This window comes from Miniopterus natalensis, chromosome 11 (genome assembly GCF_054644295.1).
Source record: "Miniopterus natalensis isolate mMinNat1 chromosome 11, mMinNat1.hap1, whole genome shotgun sequence".
In the NCBI taxonomy this organism is placed as follows: Eukaryota; Metazoa; Chordata; class Mammalia; order Chiroptera; family Miniopteridae; genus Miniopterus; species Miniopterus natalensis.
The window spans coordinates 24,652,366-24,673,996 of NC_142091.1; the positions used below are offsets into that span (position 1 = coordinate 24,652,366).

Genomic DNA, 21,631 nt, shown 5'->3' on the forward strand with positions numbered 1-21,631 from the left:
GGGGGCTGGCTGCGGTGGGGAGCTGCTCCCCCGCTAGTTGGAAAGGGAGGTTCCAGAATCCAGCAAGACCTGATGCCATAAGAGAGGGTGGCTCTAGAGGAGCTGTGGCCTATAATAACACAGCCATCATATCCCACCTCCTGAAGGGACAGGAATAAGCACTGAGACATCTTTCTCTCCACCCTCCCATATCCTGCCAGTGCCTCGCACTGGCCAAATCCAACTGGAAGCCAGGTGACCCATTCATTCCAAGAGGTAAGTTTTCCAAGGCACAAAGCAGAGTGCTGAAGGGTGGTGAGTGGGTCTAGGAGAGTATCAGAAAATAGCACATGATTTTACAGATTAGGAAACAGAGACAGGGGTTAAGTGCCTTACCCACGGTCATAAAGCAAGTAAGAGGTGGAGCAAATATCAAACCCAAATGCTCTTAACCACTAAAAATGGTTTTAACACTTCAATTTTTAAGAATAGTAGAAGATAAACTGGTAAGCCAAAGAAAGGAACAAAGGAGAGAGAGAGAAAAAAAGAGAGAGAGAGAGAGAGAGAGGCCACAGGTCAAAAAATTCAGTCCCCAAAGCACAGTCACAAAATCAGAGAGGCCAATCTTAGAGATGTATCACTATGAAAAGACACAGCACCCCGGGGTGACTCCCTCACTCACACAGAAAGCATCTACTGAAGACTCGTGTGCCGGGCACTGTGTTGGCGGCTAGGGTTACCAAGTATAATGTGGGAACCACAACCAAGGGTAGCAGCTCACAACTCTGGCTACACACTGGAGTCACTGAGAAGTGAATTCTTTAAAAAACAAAACATGCTGATAAAACACCGACGTCTAGGTCTACACTCCAAAGATTCTGGTATAGTCAGTCAGGGTTAGGACCTGGTCTCAGGACTTTTCATAGCTCCCCAGATTCTAATGTGCAAGCTTGAGAATCACTAGCAGGACATGCACATGGGCTTAGTGTCAAAGAGGAGGAGCCAGCCATGGGAGGAAGAAGGAAGGGGAGGAAAGGCACACTGACCAAGGGAACAAATCTGAATTTGGAGGACCTCCCCACAGTTCAGTGTGACCAGAAGGTTATAGTGAGCGGGGGTAATGCAGATGGTGGAAGTCCCCCTACGCCAAACCAATCCTCTAGGTTATCAGACAGGGGCAGTCATGGTCACAGCTGGGTTCAGCCCAACTCTCCACGCATCCCCTCTCACCTGCTGAGGCTGCCATCAGCTCTACCTGAGGAGGGGCTACAGAAAAAGGCTTTGAGGAGGTGTGGGCTTTGCCTCCTTAGAAAATGGAACTGCCACAGGAGAGAGAGCATATTTCTAGACTCTCCATCCCGGGCAGCCTTCAATATAGCATTCATCCACAGACACACTCCTTTTTCAGCTGCCTTTAGGAAAAAAGAAAAAAACACACACCCTTTTTGGTAACTTAATTTCATTATGTGATTAATGAAATTATGTGATTAACACTGAGAATTAATTCCTCGAGGAGCCCGTTCTAGTTCTTTTGGAGACTGATACGAAAGTTTGGAGGTGAAACAGACTACAGATCATGTCATAATATAGTGGTGGGACTGTCAGCAAAAACCTCAGATGAAAAACTGTTCCACATGCTGCTCCAGGGACAAGTCACTATATAATTCAATTGACCTGATCATCATGCCTGAGCACCTGTTTTTGGAAACTAGGTACATTGCAGAAAAAACTATAGAAATAAGGATGGTTTGGGTTACCAGGGGACAACTGACAAAAGAACTAGTCCATCCTTCATGTATGGAAAACAAATACCTTTCAAATAAATAATAATAAAATAACAACAACAGATAAGTTCCTGAATACCTGCTTCTACAACATGTGGTGCTTTACGTCTACCGTGACAACATCCACTCAAGGTCTCCAAGTGGGCTAATGAGAAAACTGAGGCTGAGGGCACTTTGGTCACCTGCCCACCGCCACAAGTAAGTGCAGTGACAGAATTCAAACTAAGTTTCCATGACTTACCTCTCCTTCTCCCTTTATATCCCAGCCAAGGGGTGAATCTATGCTCCTCAGTGCTCCAGAAAGGATGGTTGCTTGACAAGCTCATCAATGACTAAGAGAGGCACTTTTCCTGCTGTGTCTAAGAAAAGCACCAAAACCTATCCTGATTCTTTCCAAGGGAGAAATGCCAGCTCCCTCTTTGACCGGAATAGCATGGAAACAATGCAGTGTCGTCCGGTGAACTGCTCTGTGAGAGCGAGAATAACCCTTCAGAGAGACCATGCACCCAAACAGCATGGCATTTGAATGTAAGTGATAAATACCCCATAGCTATGGGCACCTGCTGGCTTTAGGCCCCTCGCAGTGTATCAGGAGACTAGAACCGGATGGCACTTTAGAGGTCGCCTGGCACAACCCTAGCTTTTTGATGATAAGAAAACAGGCCAGTTAACATTTCTACTAAGAAAGACAGAGCAGAGTGAGGACCAGAACCTTGGACTCAGAATCTCAGACTTGTGTTTTATATTCCCTGTCACCCTGGAAGCCCAGAGTCCCATGGTTCCTATAACACTCTCATGTCCTCGTGAGAAACTGGTCTTTCCCCACAGGGAAGCTGTAGAGAGAAAAATGTTGTTTTCTTATCCTCTACTGCTAATTTGAAGGGCTCCCCCTGTTTCTCAGTGACTCAGCTGGACAGTCCTACAGTCCCAGATATGGGGGTGGAAGACAGTCAAGCACCGGGGCCCTTCTGGTACATCAGTCATTCTGTGAATGCAAGTGGTTTAGCACTTGGACAGGCGGATACTCAGAGCAAGGAGCGCCCATCCTGCCACGGCTTAGGCATATCTATAATTGAACAGGACCAAACAGCTTCTGTCACACATGGAGTGCCAATGCTGGTGTCATTCATATACAATTATCCACACGTGCAGATCACTAAGAGTTTGCTTTCTTAATAAATCACTTCATGCAAAGCTATAGTGTAGGTGTCAGTTTCATTTCATAGAAAGACTCACCACAGTGTCTTTAAAAGCTAGTTTTGCTCATGCATTTAATTTATGGTTCCGTTTACAGAGATGTGGCTGCCTCACAACTTATCAGAAACACATCTTCTGAATAAAACAAGGTACTTGTCTCTGCCCCCAAATGCCACCCTTGGTCCAGACCTATTTCAGGTGCCTGAGTCCTAGGAATCAATGCAAGTCTTGGCTGAGATGGACTTTTACTCCAGGTGGTGCGGGACTTGGTGAGAACTCAATCCCAGGCTGAGGCTGATAGGAAAGAAAGTGGCCAAGGCTAGTAGTAGACAGGGACTGTGGATAAACATTTTTAAACAGCTGTCATTCATGGTAGGAAGGCGCGATTTTAAAGTTGGTGATAGGAGAACAGCAAGGCCAGGCTTGACAGCCCAGACTGAGGAAAAAAAAATAAAGAAGAAAGAAAAGAGCATAACCACTAAACAACCAAGGTAGACCGGGTGGCAGAAATGCTTAGAGGGATCCTGACAATGCAGATCTCCTCTCTTCACATAAGGAAGTCTGACTTTGACAAGTGCCAAGGTTCACCCACCACAAATCTCCACTTACAAGGGCAGGCACAGGAGAATGACATGCCCTATTTCCAGACACCTACAGGCCAAAAGGGGACTAGAAACCAGGAAGGGATGCAGCTCCCAGGTCCTGGGATTTAATTACTGGATCACTGGTTTTGGTCCTGGACTTCATTAAATTCAGGTTAAGGACTTGCCCACACTGTGTCCCTCTTCTGCGAGGTAGGTGGCCAGGCAGAAGCGGCCACCGCCAGGATGCCGGATGCTCACAGAGGCCCCGGGTGGGGAGTCTGCTGTGCGGCACAGCTCGGAGCAGCACCCCTGACCTGGGCGCCCAACCTCTGCTCTCCCAGGACACATCGGACACTACCCCAGCCACCCCGGAGTACACGCCACCGAGAAAAAGCCAGTTCTCGCCTGGGAGGGGACGTGCAGCCCTGGAAGCATCCCCGACCCCCTTCCCTCCTGCCCTCCCACTGATTTCGCCTTGGCGCCCCCCAAACTCAAGGGTTTCCGAGCGGAATTCAAGAAAGGCAAAGGGAGACTTACCTAACTCCTCCGGGTCGTAAGGCGCGGGAGAGGTTTCCACAAACTCACTGTCTGGAGGAAGGAGAAAAAACAAAAAATAGAATCGCAGCCGTTCAAGGCGAATGGATTAAGCATCAGGTACCGCGCAGGTCCCTAAGAAAAGCGCGCTTTCTCTCTCCCAGCGACCGGGGTCCCTACACCGGGGGCCACGAGGGGCTCGGGACGCCTGGCCCACGGGGATGAGCACTTACAGAAGGAACTCCGGGGGCCACTCGGCGGGAACCGAGCGTCCCCCGGCGCGGGCAGGTGCGCGCCAACTTCGCGCGGGTGCGACCCCGCGGCTCGGCGGGCAGAGCGTGCGGGCCGCCACCGCAGCCTCAGCCTCAGCCCTCAGCCCCCCCGGGCTCATCGCTGCGTCCCCCCGGCCTCGGGCCGACGCCCCAGCTCCGAGAAGCCCCAAAGTTCCCGGCGGGCCGCGGAGGCCGGAGGGCGCGTGGCGGCCGCACCAGCGAGCTCCGGGCGCCCCGCCAGCCCCGCGCCCCGCGCCCCGCGCGCATCCCCCGCCGCCCGTTGCTAGGCGACCGCGGCCGTCACGCTCAGCAGCGGCGCGCGCGCTTCCTCCCCACTCCGGGTTGGGGGGTGTCCTCTCCCATCCCCTTGCCCGTTTATTAGAAATCAGAGCGTCACCAGTTCCGAAATGATTCCTGCTCTTTTGTTTTGCGCCTGCCCTACTCCGGGGCTTGGGAAATCGTTTGTCCTGTGCCTCCCGCGGGGAGAGGCAGGGTTTTCCGAGCTTGACTGTCTACACTGCCGCAGGGGAGAGGCTTCAAACTCCCCCAAGCCCTCCTTTTCCACGTACCTGCATTCTAACTTGTGCCCCCAAACACTATGTCTTCACTAGACACCACCTGGTTCAAGCAGGGGAGATAATGTGTCCATTTCACAAGGAGGAAAACTGAGCCTCAGAAGTTAAGTAACTTAAGGATGCTGGCTGTACAGCATTGTGATGGGGTCTGTCTGTCTGTCCGTCAGAAGGGAGCAGAGCAGTGTTCCTTCTACTATATAAACAGCTGGTTGGTGTCTAATGCATAATGTAGAAACAAAAGTTATGGTTTGAGAGACGGAGTTATACTAAAGTGATGTTTGTCCCTAGTGTGGGAATCACCCTCTCTAGTCAGTGGCCTGAATAACTGGGGAGGTTGGAATATGTATTTTCCCCCAGGGCTTTTGGGATGTGCTCCAGAGAGACAGCCCGCACTGATGCAGGAGGGGTTAAGAGGAAGATAGAGGCAAATATGAAGAATGGTTTCCTTTCTCCGTCCTTGGAGACTGACAGTGAATCAACAGTCTGGGCAACCTGTTGGGGGCCTTCTATAGTCTCAAAGTTATCAGATCACCAGCTGCTGCAGCCTGAGGGCCCCTGGACCTGTGCCAATGTGCTCTAATTCTGCAAACACTCAGCCATCTCCGGCTTTTCTGCTGTCAGCTTTTGGTTTACAAATTACCTTGGAGGGCGGGCGGAAAGAAAGCACTCTAGCCAGCATTGCTCATGGGCAAGCAGCCACACTTGAGCTGCCTTGCCCTTCTATCTTCTTTTATCCCACTCCTGACATGATGTGAGTTCCCACATCCAAGAAGGGAATGTGCTTGAGTGAATGTTTGCACACACCACTCTTTCCCCTCCCACCTCCTAGAATCCCCTCATTTGCCCCCTGGAAGTCAAGGCTCATCCCCAGCAAAATTCCCAATATCCTCAACCTCTTATCTGAATGTTTCTTTCAATACAATTCCCATGAAAATTCTTATTTCCAAGTCTACCTAATGGATTCTTCTCACACTCTGGTCTCTCAACTCTTCAACATCCTCTCCCTTCCTTGACCTCCAACTGCCCGGGCTCTCTGCTCTCACAGTGGCACCATCCAAAACTCTCAATGTCAAGCACTCCACTCTCCTACCACCAGCTTATTCTCTTTATAATGTTAATTCAATATCTCCTTGACCCTAACAACTCCAATAATTTACTTTTCCCATGACCTTTTTCTCTGTTCCTTTCTCTCCTCATGACCTTTCTTCCTCCTATATCCACCTTAGTTTCCAGATTCATTATTATCAACTGTACTAGCCAATGTTTAGGAGAATTCTATGTTATGTAGTTAAATCAAATTGCCCAGGTTCATTATTATCATTTCTCTTTTATATACATAGTCAAATCTATGTCCCTCTCTCTATATTACTTCCTTGGAGAAACCATAGCCCTGATAAAGACTAATTCTTCACCTTCTCTCTGCCAGCACCCAGATAAACGTAATTGGAGAAGCATTCTAGCATGCTTCCTGGTCTTATTTTCAACTCGTTACCACTAACTGCAAGGGGACCTTAATGCAGCCCAGCAATCGCTCTACATTTGCCTGGTTCACTTATTCTCCTACTCTCCTGTTACTGTGGACGAACCATCTGTGCTCCATTGAAGGCCAGGTCCTTCGCTGTGGATCAAATCCTGTGTCCTCTCATGGGACTTTTTCCCCTCCCAACCTAAATTACTGTTTTCCTCTGTTCTAGATCATTCTCATCACTATACAGACATGCTACTATGTTTCCATCTTTAAAAAAAAATTCTATCTTGACTTGACCTCTCCCTCCAACTACCATTCTCAATTCTCAGCTGCCCTTTGCAACAAAATTTATCAAAAGAATTGCCTGCACTCAGTATATCTATTTCTTCCTTTTACTCTTAGACAAACAAGCTTCTAGCTCACCACAATTCCAAAGTAGCTTTTCTAGCTCACCACTCTTCCAAAGACTGACCTTGACATTTGCAATTCCAATGGTGAGTGCTTGGTGCTCACAGCAGCTTTTAACTCACTGACCCTATGAGTGGATGGGCTCAAATGGGCTTTCTGCAGGCTCAGTCTCCCCCATTTCCCCATCATATTGAGAGGCAAAGAGCTTTTGTGTTCTAAGAGAAACAATCTGCAGAGGGCTTTGGGATCCCCCAGGCCTTGGTTCTTATACCAGTCCCACTATTAGTTAGTAATTTAATTTCTGCCATCTTCTCTTTTCTGTAAAAATGGAGATAATAATCATATCTAATTCATAAGGTTGTGGTCAAAAGTGCAATAAGCTAATTCATGTAGAGCTCCCAGAAGAAAGACTGTCACATTGTGCAGATCAAGTAAATATTAGTTATTATTGGATGGCCGTTCTTTTTACAGCTGAGAGAATGGGCTCTTTAACAACTCTGAATTACTGAAAGGAGTCACAAACTACAGAGTATACTTCAAATTAAGGGCAACGTTATATTGTCCCTACTTTTAGCCTGTGTTCTAAGAGTTGGCTTGTATGGAGCTGGTTGTAGGGATTGGCACCAGGTATTCCCCGTGGGAAGAGCATTAGAAATGTTCCACCCTGCAGTTAGGTACCAGAGCTTCCCCAACTGTTCTAACTTGCAGTGGACTCCCCTATGTTCCTCCTATAAACTGATGACTCGTAAGTTAAGAATTTTCCTTACAGCACTTTAGTTATTTGAATTTCCTAATCAACTGAGGGTTAATGAGAAAATCTTTTTCTTGTTTCAATATTTGCTCTTGAAAAATTTTTCAAAATATATGATTCTACTTTTCTATCTTAGGAAGCAGAGCAAACAATAATATTTCCTGTTAATCAAACAGACATTCATGGGGAATTTACCAGGATCCCAGGTACTGCTAGGCACTGCAGATACAAAGGTGATCAGAACAGGGTCCTGCCCTCAGCTCGCTCACCTTCTAACAAGGAATTCCAGGCCAGAGGACTTTATTGAACCTCGGGGAATATCCAAAGTGCCAGCCATACTTGAGTTTGATAAGAATCTTAAAAAGAAATAGTTCTGCTGGAGGGTCACTGAATTATAAAGGACAGTGCATCCGTTTACGGGTTGTCAATTGTTAGGGGGAAATCTCAGGGATGGTATTAAGCCTCTCAGAGCCTCAGTTTCCTGACAATAATATTTATCTCATTGGATTGCTGGGAGAAGCAACACAGGCAAAGTATGAGACAGACCAAGAACAGTGCCTGGCACACAGTGGATGCTTAGTGAATATTTGTTCCTTTCTCTCCCACACAGCAAGCTTGAGTTCCTCTTTTGACTGTCCTAGGAGGATAGTGAGCCTCCCGCTACCATGGCCCCTGTGGGCAGAACGAGAGAATCCCTCCTCCTGTTTCTAGGGCAGTATTTATGAGACAGTGGGATATGTGGAGAGAAAGCAGCAAGAAGGAAATATTCCTAGGACTCAGGTTTTCCACAGAAGCAGATAACACAGGGGCTGATGTCTAATGTCCGTTCTTACTATTGCTCTGCTATATCATAAGTTGAATGGGCTTTTGGGAGCTAGCCTGGGAACCCAAGTCTTAGTTTTAATATTCATATATATAATATAGAGGATTATATATGCTATCTTATAATATATAACAATATATAAGTCTAAGTTAATTTTCATTATATAAGCAAATAATATACGTTAAGGTAAAGGAAAAAAATATTGAGTACAGATGGTTATAAACTGAAAAATGAAAGTCCTCTTTCTCACCCTAACCCAGTCTCCATCCCCAAACTGAAACACCATCCACAGCTTCTCATGTGTCTTGGTATTTTCTTGAGGCATAGTCAAATGTATATATGAATTTTTTAAACAAGTTGGACATCATATTATAGATTCCAAATTAAAGACAATACATTTCTAAAGAAAAAATTGGTCCAACTTCAGTCATAAGCTGAGATGTGACTATTTTCTGTTGAGTAGGGCAAGGAAGTGTACAAAAAGCCATAGGAAAAAAAGGTCTTATCAACTATTAGAAAACAGCAAAATTTGGAACTAAATTTAGGCATTTAAAGGGATCTGCTTCTGTTATCTGAAAAAATCAGAACCCTCATTCCCTGGCAAATGAAGTATGGTCACATAGCAATACTGGATGTATTTCTAGGATCAAAGGAATCTTAGCTTTATTTCTAGAGCGAAGGGCACAATCCAAATGCTTTTTGGGGTGGAAGAGGAGTTCCTAGCACAAGGCCTAGCACCAATATCCTGCTTAGGTGCAGGAACTGGGAGGACCATCATTCCTGGCCAGCCTGTGCTGCTGAGGTGGCAGGGACAGCCTTCACTGCAGGCTCTGCTTGGAGGAAAGACCACAGAGAGGGTCCCTGTTGCTGTCCTCAGCTGGCCTTTCTGGACTGCTTTGACTCCTGGGCCCTCAGGAGCTACACAGCTCCTTGGTCAGTAGCGAAGAGGAAATGAGTCTCACACAGACATGGTTTCTCCCTCCAAGGAATGGGTGAAGGGATAAATGCCACATGGGGAGAAGGGTTTTTCATCTAAGGTATGTCATCAATAGGCTTTATCAATGTAATAACAACTTGGAATGGTAGCTAGAGGCCACTAGGATCTGTACACAACCTTTCCAACCCCTAGAAGGTCACCGATTTCAAGAAGTTGACTGAGCCCTCCCTCTGCCTTCCTCCCCTCCCTGGCAATATTGCCCTTTGATCATCTCTGCAGGTAGCCTCCTGTCTCCTGCAGATCCTCGCTGGTTAACGACAGAGCAAGTGAGGAAGCAATGCTCACCCCTCCTCCCCTCCTCTCCCGGGGAGCATGGGCAGGGCTGCTGTAGGAGGGGAGAGTGGGGCCTTGGCTGCCTGAGCACAGCATGACTCCCTTCTGTTATCCTGCCTCTTATCTGCATCCTCTTAGGACAAGCCAACAGAGGACACCGAGGACAAATGTAGGCTAACCCATAAGGTTTCATCAAAAAGAAATTTGTACTTAATTGCTCACAGCATTAGCTCCAGGGCGAAGTTGGCCAAAAGGACATTTCTCCTTCTCTTAGGGTTTAATTTTTTTTTTTCTTTTCTCAAAAAAACATAGTTGCTTGATTTCCCTTAAAGAAAAATCAAGCCTCAGCCCTGGCCAGTGTGACTCAGTAGTTAGAGAGTCGGCCTGTGCACCAGAGGGTCTGGGGTTTGATTCCCCATCAAGGGCACTCACATGGGTTGCAGGTCCAATCCCCACACCCCCGTTGGGGGGTGTGCAGGAGACAACCAATCAATGTGTCTCTGTCACAGCAATATTTCTCTCTCTCTCCCCCTCCCCATTCTCTTCTGCTCTCTCTAAAAATCAATGGAAAAAAATATCCTCACTCCTAGCGTGTGAGGACTAAAAAAACAAGAAAACTCAAGCCTCAGATAACCACTTTAAGTGCTTTATAGCTTCCAGAAGAAAGAAACAGGCTATACAGAGAGAACAGTTAACTATATCTCACCTGAAAAAAAATCGTCATCAATACAGGCCAAGAAATGATGTGATAGAAGTCTGATAGGAAGCCAAGGCTTCACTTTGGTAAAAATGCTAAATATGTTTTCTGAAATCTTCAAAGACCAATGCAGTAGATGCTATTAACAAAAGCAAGGTGTTTTATGAAATATATAAACAAATTGAATCCATCCAGCCCCCCAGGGTTTCTATTACCAACTATGGAATAGAGATGAAGATTTAAAAGCCTCCTCACTCAACATCACATCAAAAGAAATAAACTCTGGCTGAGCCAAGAAGCTACTGGAAGGTGTATGTGGACAAGAATCAGAATAAAGAACCATTCCAAAAATACACACAGAAAAGGGCCCCTGCAGAGGAAAATCATACACTTCCAATGCACACTCAGATCTATGGAGTGAAATCAAACAAATTAGCCTGTGTTAAGACTAAGTGCAAATGCATTTGCTGCAACTGAAATTTATGATTAAACCATTTAAAAAAAAAAAACACAAAAGAAAGAAATCCATAGGGTGAATGTGAGTTTCTGCTGAGATGCAGAGACCACCCTGATCTCACGTTTTCCGCCCCATCACTCTGGACAGAGGCCTGAGAGGGAATTGCTTCTTTTGGGGGCCTGAAATAGAGTCTTCTTGTCTGCACAGGGGCCCTTCTTTTTTCATATTAAAAGGGTTTTTCCAGGAGGCTAAGGTCTTAGCAGTCAGCACAGCATAGGTACTGGAGGGAGGAGCAGAGGCCTGGGTTCCAGCCCAAATCCTGCCACTAATCTTTGATAAGTCTTCAAACCTGCCTAGACTGTGATCTGCTCTGAAAAATGAACAGACCTTTATGAAACTTGTTTCAAACAAATGCCAGTCAGAGATCATGGATAACAGATTCTGCTCTATTCGTCCTTTTAACCATACCTTATGCAAAGGAAATAGACAAAAAGGGTCAAGCGTCACAGAAAGATAGAGATGCCCAAGAGTGTTGCTCTTTGAAACTGGCAGAGAATGGAAACGGATAGGACACAGCTCTGGGGTATGAAGACCTGAGTTTGAATGTGAGCTCTGCCAGCCTTTGCTGGACGAGCTTGGCTTAGTTATCTCGCCACATTCCAAGACTCAGTTTCCTCATCTGCAAAATGGTGATGATAACTACTTGACAAGATATCAATGAGGATTTCAATAAAATGCAATAACATCCATGGCAGTGCTTGGCACACAGATGGCTCTCAGAAAAAGTTCCTTTCTTCCTTCCTGATGTGTTAAAACTCTGTTTCACCTTGAGAGATTCCAGAAGAGAAATCTGCTCCTTCCTGATTTTCTAACCATAGTTAGAAATCTGACCTTCTAGATGCACCTTCCCCCACTGCCAGGTTATGCTTCCCAGACTTCCTGCCTCTCTTCTAACCAGGAGCTTAAGCAGGTTGAGTCCCCTGGGGAGAGTGGATGACAGCAGGAATCCCAAACAGCTGAGTGAGCATATCTATAACAGGAAAAGTGTTTTATAGATTCACTGAGAAGGGCTGTGGAGGCCTCCCCATCTGGACCAATCCCCACACTGGTGATGTGGCAGCTGGCAAATCGAAGAAGCAGCCACATCAGCTTGCGATGCGACAATCAGAAACAGTCTGGCCCAACAAGGGCCCCCTTCTGTTTTGTGTGGCAGGCAACACATATGATTTCACTTGGAAAATGTCTTCCAGACCTTAAAAATAAGTTTGCAAAACCACTGGCCTGAGTCCTTCAGGGTATCTTTAGGAATGCAGGAGGCAGGAGTGGCAGAGGGACTTTCCTCCAGAAATTTTATATCACCCCCAGACCTCCTGGATTCTCCCCAGGTAGTTTCCTGGAGACGGTCCCACCTTCCTGGCAACCCGAGCTGCTCTGAGGATAATACAAAAGCAGATGTTGGGTGGATTTGGTCCAGCTCAAGGCCTGTGACTCACCGGGATGACGGAGCCTCCCAGGCAGACAACCTTACCCTTGGAGGACTCCATGAAGCCAAGAAAAAACCCCAAGGCCTGGGCACTTCCAGGACTTTCCATAGCACTTCACTAGATATGTCAACCCCATTAACCCACATCGGGCCTCAGAGATGGAGCAACTGTACTAGCCAGCAGTGGGAGAGGTGGGACAAGGGTGTGGGGTATGGAGGAAAGATGCTCTGAAGCAGGTAGGTCAAGGCCTTGGCAATGAACTAGCTGAGGAGACCATAGGAGGGTCTTGGATGATAATTGTGACAGCACATTAATTTTCCAGCCCTGTTCAGAGCTAGCTCTCTTTTCTACAAGGATTTTCAAATTTCAGCCACGTTGATTCCCTTTAACAGTGCTTCACTGTTTATGGCAATACTACCTGCTCTGCCTTGAATGCTTCCATCGTCACAGACTGATTGTCTCATTGGGGGCCAGATATCCTGGTATCTGTTGCCAACCAGAGATAAGCTGCCCATCAGCTGAAGAAGCTCATTACTTACCTGAGAGCAGTGCCTCCCCATTGGGCAGATCTCGGCACAGGTCTGGTTCCTCTTCTTATACTAGCCAGCCATGCCCCAAAGATTATAGATCCATGGCATGGTGGACTCATTGAGAGATGTGGCAGTGCTAGGAGCTGGTTATAACATGCAATTTCTAGCCACCCCTTTGTCACGGTGACCCCTAAGGCTTCTTTTAGTTCTAAAATTCTGTGATAGATGATTGTACTGCCTAGGTTACAAAAGCACTGACAGACAGACCGCACCTACTTCCTTTCTCTCCTCTGCCTTCCAACTTTGGTGCACAAGCCTGTGGCATTGAATGAAATGCTACCGATGCTCTGAAAGTAAGGCGAGGTGAGGCGGTGTGCCAGGAGCAGTTGTGCAACCACAGTCAAAAAGGCTCTTAGTGAAAGCAGAGATGTGCAGAGGATGTGGGCCTACCCCTAATTCATTCATTCATTGATCCATTCATTCATCAAGCCACCAGTTAGCAAATATACATCAAGTCTTTGACAAGCTACTTGTGAAAGGGCTGCGAAGGAGAATGAAACCAGTCATATGGCTCACAGGCTGCCTAGATTATAGACAATCACAATTCAGCGTGGTAAGCGCTGTGACACAGGAATCTGCAAGTTCTGTGGCAACACTGGAGACCTGTTATTCAGACCAGGATGGGGGTAGGTAGGTGGCAGCAGCAGGAAGGGATCTCGGTATAAATGACTTACACTGAAGCTTCAAAGATGAGTAGGGCCTGGCCAAGTAGAAGGCAAGTAGTAATGGCCTCCTTTGCAAAGGCTCACAGTTGTGTGAGAGCTTGAAATACTTCAGGGTCCACAGGTAGGTCAATACAGTGATGAGGAAGGGGTTTGTTTTTAGTGATGAGCAACAGAGGATTAGTTTAGGGAGGCAGACAAAGGTCAGATCAGGAAGGGCTGTGTGCTGAGCTGAGGAGGTTCAACTTTATTCCATAGACAGTGAGGAGATACTGGCTTAAGGACCTCGAAAAAAAGTGTCTAGGGTGGCAGTGTGACAGGGCACAGGAGTGAAGAGTTGTTGGTTTTTGGCTGGACTGCAGCCGAGCTTCCTCTCACTGAGTGTTGACCTTCCCTTTGGGGAATCTCCCATTGTGTGGAGTAGTCTTGGCTGAAGGATGTAGCTGACCCAGTGCAGGGGCTCAGTAAATGCTCATTGCTGTATAAGTTACCCCATTTTAGAGATGAGGCACAGCAGGAGAGTAGTCTGGTGACCTATATGTCTACCTCACCTTCTCTTGTATTCCCAGTGCTTGGCACATAGTGGATACTCAATATTTATCGAGTGAATGGATAAACAAACAAATGGGAAGCACATCCTCACAAAAAACATCATGTGAATGTGTTAACCTCTGTGGGCTTGATCTCTCCAGATCCACAGACTGGCTTCTGCCACCAAAGTAGATCTCTGTTAATTTGGGGCGATGGTGGAAGGTTGAACTCTTAGACCTGGCAGAGGACCACAGCTCTGTGTCAGGGCTATGGTTCTTACATTTATGCTCCACTCCAGGACAGTAACAACATCCCCATCATTTAATGGCGAGTTGCAATAATTAGATGCTAGGACAAAGAAAAAAAGGGAAGGGGAAGCTAACTTACTCTGTTTATACTGGTTGTATTATCCTCAAGGTTAATTCTTGCGGGGCTGGGGAGAAGAGAGGAGAGGGGAGGGGAGGGGGGGGGGAGGGGAGGGGAGGGGAGGGGAGGGGAGGGGAGGGGAGGGGAGGGGAGGGGAGGGGAGGGGAGGGGAGGGGAGACAAGCAGGAGCAAAGTACCTGACACAGATTAGGAGCTCAAAGATATGTGACTAACATCCCACCTGGCTAGGGTTCATGAACCCTAGCTTACATTACTCGTGGTCTCTATCAGAGCCCTATGAAGTAGGCACTCTTACTCTCACGTTAGAGCTGAGGACACGATAGATTTTTCTCGAGGCCACATAGCCTGTAAGGAAAATATTTAGCATCTGAACCAGGTCTGCCTGACTCCAAAGTCCCGACCCCTCCTCTCTACTAGCTGCTTTTGAAATGACAAACAGCCCTGGGCACCGACTGAGCACAGCTGGGTTGACACAATGAGTGCAGGAGTTGAGGAGAGAGCACCACGTGTATTAAGGACATCAAAAGCAGCCATACCCCCTCTGGTGTTGGCGAAATGATGAATTCCAGCATGAGACAACCAGGCTCCTTCCTCCAAAGGCCATTTTTCACTGAGATCCATGCTTCCAGCAAGTCTCGTGTTATATGCAGCTCTCACATCAAATGAAATCTCCTGAAATAAATAATGAACAGAAAAATGGAGATGAGTGACTACTGATGCCCTTAAGGAAAGTAGTTGGTTTCTAGTTTATTAAGTTTCTTTAACGTGCAAGCATTGTTGTCAAGATTTGGGCATGGCCTGAGTGTGAGGTCTTTCAATGGGGCTGCTCAAGTCCAGGAACCATGGTTTCTCTCTCCATGAGTTAACAAATGTATATTGTTAAACTGAGCAACTATTGCAAGCCAGGTTTTGAACAAGGAATTTACTGTTCAGTTCTGCATATTTTTTAGACTCCTAGAATTTGAGGGTCAGATACAGTGGGGTCTCGATTTCATAAAAATAAGTAGGTATATACTATATATGCTTGGAAAACAGACTGGAAAAAAAAATTGAACTGAAAAGTTGGAAATAGCTACCATTGTATCGGAAATATGAGTGCTTTTCCTTTTCTTTGTAATTTTCTGCACTTTCCACTATAAACATGCATCCTCTTTATAGTCTGAAAATATACATAATATTTTTTTAAAGGGAAATCCCACGCAGACTAATTTTGCATTTTCTTTTGAAAACTATGATAAAAAGTCACAGGTCACAGAGGCCCTTGGCTCTCCTGAAAAGGATACCTCGCTTGCTGCCCCCAAGAAGTCCAGCCTGGGGAATGTCTACCTATAAACTGCACCTGGGATGACTGCAACTCATGGCCAAACTTCTGCCCACATTACAAAGAGATCTTCATAATGCTCTGTGGGTAGCAAGTTGTCCAAGGGATGTGGCTGAATAATTGAACATGACTGATTGACCTAATCAGCAAAAGCAGCGAGTGGAACATCCACATGGAAGAAATCCTGTAGCCTAATTACGATGGGCAGCCATTATCATTTGTTGAAATCAGAGGACCTGGCTTGACTTTGTCTCCAGAATGCTGCTGAGAGTTGCTCTGCAGGCTCCTGCGTGGCTGCCCAGCTGCAGAAGTGGCAGACAGACTTGTTGCTTTTTGGCCATCTGCCCGGAGAAGTGTAGTGCTCTTGGGAGTTGTAACACAGGACCAAAAGTCTCCAGTATAGTATCAGAAGGTACCAAAGATTATACTGCACTGTATTGGGTACTGGCTCACGAGGGATTTGTGTTCAATTCAAACACTGCAAGTTTTAGAAAGGAATCCTAGACCAGAATGGATATGACACAATACCATGGTGAAAACATTGGATTTTTCAATAAATCCTGATTTTAACCCTGACTTTGGCACTAACTGGGTGACTTTGGACAAACCACTTACTCTAAGAAGTGGTTTCTAGTCCTAAGAAATTAGGACTAGATGTTGTCAAAGGCTGTTTAAGTTTTCAAGGCTTGCAGCCTATAATAATATGCTTTTACATACAAAGACAACCTGCCCGCCCACATCAGTGGGCTGAGAAATATACATTACTTATGCATTAGCAAACTGAGACATGAGCCTCAGCAGTGAGAGGTGGCTGATTGAGGCCGGAGGTAATCTGCCATTGGAAGAAAACCTTTTCTGTGCAAAAGTGAAAACATGTCTGGAATAGAAATCCAATCTTGGGCCAGGGTCATACTGGTATCATCATTTAATCAAATGAACTAACTATTTAACATCTTGTATCTTCATCAATTATGAAATAACATTAACGATAATACTACATCCTTAAGAGCAACATTTATTTACAATAGACTGGTCACTCAAAACCATTTCATTAATCCTTGCAGTATCCTTGAGAAGTGAGATTCCAAGAGCTTTGTTTGACAAAAATAGAGCTTTACTGATTAATCGGAGAGTGGTTTTCAAAGTAGACTTCCCATCCTTCTTGGCCCAGTGGCCTAGGCACCCACTGGCCCCAGGAAGCAGATTTGCATTATGTTACCTTCTGGGTGTGGGAGGTTAGGCCTCACATCCACGCATTTTATTTTATTCGGCTGAACCACATAGACTCACGATGAGCATTTTCTTTACTTCAACCCGCACACCCTGCTGATTTCTCCGTTGCCTGAATTTCACACCTCAGCTTGGGAAAGCCAAGCACAAAACGTGAAATGAAATCGCATCAAACACAAGTATTTCGAGGAAGACTGATCAATCACATCGGATACCAAAACTCTAACACTGTCACGGAGGCCGCAGGAAGCCCCAGAGCGGCTCACGAAACCCCGGAGCCTAGAAAACACTTCCCAGGCCTCTGGTCTTGTGAAGCAAGTGTCCAGGGTTTTCTATAATGTGTTTAACTTTTATCCAAATCAAAACTCTGTCAGTGACTAAGTCCATGATGAAACGAAAGAGAGGAAAAATGAATGCCACCATGGGAATAGGAAGTGAGGAAATACCTTTCCCTAAAGCAGCTCAAATAATTCTGTGCACAACAAGGTGGGGTGCAGGGGTGGGAAAGCGTACTGAAAACTTACAGCTATAATTCTGACTTTGAGAAGCACTTTTTGGAAGAGATATCTGTACTCCCATGTTCACTGCTGCATTATTCACAGTAACCAAGATATGGAAATGACCTGAGCGTCTTGTTAACAGCTGAGTGGCTAAGATGTTATATTTACACACACACACGCAGTGGAATATTGTTCAGCCACAAGAAAAAAGGCAATCCTGCTATTTGGGCCTGGAGGGCTAAGGGAAATAAGCTAGACAGAAAAGACATACTGCATGGCATCACTTACATATAGACTCTTTAAAGAGAAAAAAAATAACAAAACTCAAAGAAACAGAGGGTAGAAAAGTGGTTGCCAAGTGGGGGAAATAGGGAGAGGGTGGTAAAAGTGTACATACTTTTGGCTATAAGATAAATAAGTTCCGAGGAGCTAATGTATAACATGGTGACTATAGTTGATAACACTGTATTATATAACTGAAATTTGTTAAAAGAGTAGAAATTAAATGTTTGTCAAAAATAAATAAATAAGAGAGGTGATGGATGTGTTCGCTAGATGGGAGGAATCACCTCACAATGAATACATACATCAAATTATCACGAAGTACACTTCAAATATCTTAAAATGTTATTTGTCTAATATAGCACAATAAAGCTGAAAATAAAATAAATAGCAGAAAAGGAGGGAATAGAGAGGGAGAGAGCAGAACTAAGCCACATGCATAGTTGGACACTGGGATCTATGGAATACTGGGGCATTATTAATACATAATTGATATTTAATAAATATAGGTTGATCGAATGAGTGAATAAATGATAATAACCAGTAAATAAACACCTTAGTCAGATATTAGATACCATTAAGTTCCTAAAAAAGACCTGTCTACCCTGAGAGAGTGGTATGAACCTGACTGGATCTTTGGACTTAAAGAGGTTTAGCTCTACGGCTCTCTGAAGACCAGAACTCTCCTTAAACTGAGACATCTTTCTCTCTTTTCAGAGTTGCCTCTAGACTGAGCCATCCGCCCAGCTGTTTGAGCCAGAAACTGGCCGGCCATCCTTGATTGACTGACTCCATGTCACATCCAAACAGTCACCACACCTTGTCCATTTTAACTTTCAAATGCCTCTAGAATGTATCCGCTTCTTTCTGTTCTCATTGTCTCAGCCTTACTTCAGCCACTATCACCTCTCAGTGAGGTCCTGCAAAAACTTCAGTGGGGCTTTGGTCTCCCTTTCTTCCAACCCATTCTCCACACTTGGCTGTAGTAATATTTTAAAACACAAATCTGATCACATCACTTCTTGATTAAAATACTCCAATGAGTCACCATTCTCAAGAGACAGTCGGGACCACTTACCATGGCATCTAAGGTCCAATGAGAGCGAAGTATTTGCAACCCCTGAGGAAGCAACCCTGTTTGGGCTTTTGTATATTCAGCAATTCCTGGGGTTCTGACGAGACTGCTCTTCCTGCCTCACAGCGCTAAGTACAACTTACCATCCACATCTCATCTTAGATATGGCCATGCGTTCCCCTCAGATTCCCCGTGCTTACCCATTACACCTTGTATCGCGTTGTGCTGTGATTGCCTGCTAATATGTCTCTGGAGTTTAGTCTATAGCCTATGTATTTGAGAGCAGAGATCCCACATATTTGTATCCCTAGCATTTACACAGTGGTTGTCACAAGGTAAGTACTCAATATATGCTTGTTGAATAAATGACTATATGAGTAAATAATGGAGTTTGGCACAAGCCTATCTAGGCTTAGCATATCCATTTGGAAAGTATTCTCTTTGCAGCCTCACCCTCCTCCTCTGCTTCTTTGGAAATTTCTCCACCTAGAAAATGTACCCTATCTGCCTCTGCTTCTTGACCTCATTCTGACCTTCTCAGCCAGTCGAACTTGCTGAGAGTCTCCCACTCAGGCTCCCACTTCAGTTTGCATACCTGCTTCTCGGCCCAGCATGCCGCTAGAACCCCCTCATACACCTGCCTCCCTCCCCAAGCTTGGGATGAGACTACACAGGAGACACCTGCCCACCTAATGAACCAGGGTGCCCCTCGACCTCTAACCAACACCTCCAGGGCATTTCTGATAGAGGGGGCTTGATTTAGGGATACAAATGCAGAAAAATCCTGGCCATATTTTGATTCTGCCTTAACTGCCATGATAGAGCTCCATCTGTAGAGAAAGAATTAGTTAACCAGAAGTGCCATGTTTGGGGAATTTAAAAACATATGTCATCATTCAGATACTCAAGCAACCATGGGTTCTCAGGAATATGAACACCCTTATAACAAGCAAGTCCATTTCCCGATAACTTATACTATAAATCAAGATATGCATAAACATAAAGAGAGATATATAAGTATACAAAATGAATTCATTCATTCATTTGATAAATATTTACTTAGCGTCTCCTACATACTAGTCTCTGTGCTAAATGCTTGGGATATAAAAGGATAAATATTGCCCTTTCTCTGTGGAGTTTTCAACCTTGTGTAGAAGTCACATATCTGAACATATCATTACAGAAGAATGTAGTAAATGCAAGCATGAGGCATGCACAAGGTAGACCAAGGATTTGCAAATAACAGAGTCAAGAAATTTGAAGGGACCATAGGGCCTTCAGTCCAACCCTTGAATTATGTATGATTCCCCTATATGCCCACCCAGCCTATACTTAAATACTACCTGTGAGAAGGATTTATTGATGTTAATATTTTAAGTATTCCAGTAAATAATTTATGCTATGACTCTCCAAGAAGCTGGGCCAACAAGCCTATTTTTAGGAAATCTGATGAAGTTATAAAATTATGAGGTTCTTTGCAGAATTCTCAGTGATGCAGGCTTTTCATTTCCAAGTTAGTCCATTTGAGGCCAAGCTCAGAAGTCACCTCCACCGTGAAACTTCCCCAGGCACAGTTATTTCCTTCTCCCTTTGTGTTTCTCAGAACTTTTTATATTCCATTAAGATGCCTCTTTTCCATTGGATAGTAATATTCTCTTTGCAAAGTGACCGTCGTGTCCATTGGAAGGTGGTCTCCTCAGGACACCCTCCAGTTCCCACACAATTCCTGGCCTGCCTTGGGGTCAGGCCATGCTTACTGAATGAATGAGATTGGCATACCTACAGCTGAGAAACTCAGACGAGTTTGTACCTGCAAACTTCACATAGCTCAGAGTGAAATCAGCAATCATAACAAAAGCTTTGTTGCCATACTCTGCCATCCAGGCAGCATAATGCCCATGTATACATGGATGAGCAAAGAAAAAGAAAAAACATATATATATATTTTATATTTTTTATTTATATATTATATGTTATATATATAAAAAACTGGGTTCTCACCTGGCTTAGGATCATTTCCTAACTTAGTGACCCTGGACAAATCACTTCATCTCCTTGCAGCTCAGTTTTTCTGGTGGGTGAAGTAGGGCTCATAGAGTCCTTTATTCCATCTTTAACAGAGTTTTGTGAGTGCCAAATGTCAGCTGGGAAATCATCAAAACAGTGCACAATGCATAGCACTGTTATCATTCAGTAAATTTGCTTGTAGATATCACTTGCTATTCAGCACTGAATTGCAACTTGGAGTTCCCCAACTTGGGAGGTGACAGGGTATGTGGGAGGAGATAGCATGTGGGAAGCAGTATAAATGTAGTGGGTTAGAGCAAGGACTTTGGGAGCAGATCTAGATTTAAATCCCAGGTCCACCATTTCCTAGCAGTGACCTGTGAGCAAGGTATATCTGCAATAGGGGCCTATCTGTAATAGGGGATCATAACACAGGCTTTTGTGGGGCTGTTGCAAAGATCTGTAATGTACGTGGTATAGACTCTGGCCAGTAATAAAATCCAATAAGTGGCAATAGCAGTTGTTTTTATTATCATCATGATTAACTCTTAAAGTAGATACACTTCTGGCAGTGAGAGTCCGTCCCATCTGCAAACGTCATTCCATGTGGAAACAGTATGAACTGTGACGAGGCATTAGGAAGCAGCCGCTTGCCCCCAAAGGAAGGCTGCCGGCTAGAACACACTTCCCCAGAAAAGGACCTGTGAAAACTGAGTAAGAGTGCAAACACGACCAATTGGCTGCATGCCAGTCCTAGGAAGGA

At 45.2% G+C, this 21,631-nt stretch overlaps 1 protein-coding gene across 3 annotated transcripts in view; it reads right to left on the reverse strand.

The window, feature by feature from the left end:
• AMOTL1 (angiomotin like 1) overlaps positions 1-21,631 on the reverse strand; it is a 144,492-nt gene that overhangs the window by 103,358 nt on the left and 19,503 nt on the right. The window contains exons 3-4 of one of the 3 annotated variants that reach the window (XM_016206775.2): positions 14,990-15,125; positions 4,082-4,132 (exon numbers count right to left, since the gene is read on the reverse strand). In XM_016206775.2, coding sequence (XP_016062261.2) covers positions 4,082-4,132; positions 14,990-15,074 — 136 coding nt within the window. In that variant the 5' untranslated portion in view covers positions 15,075-15,125. The remainder of the gene's footprint in view (positions 1-4,081; positions 4,133-14,989; positions 15,126-21,631) is intronic. The other 2 variants (XM_016206777.2, XM_016206778.2) reach the window with 2 other exon arrangements.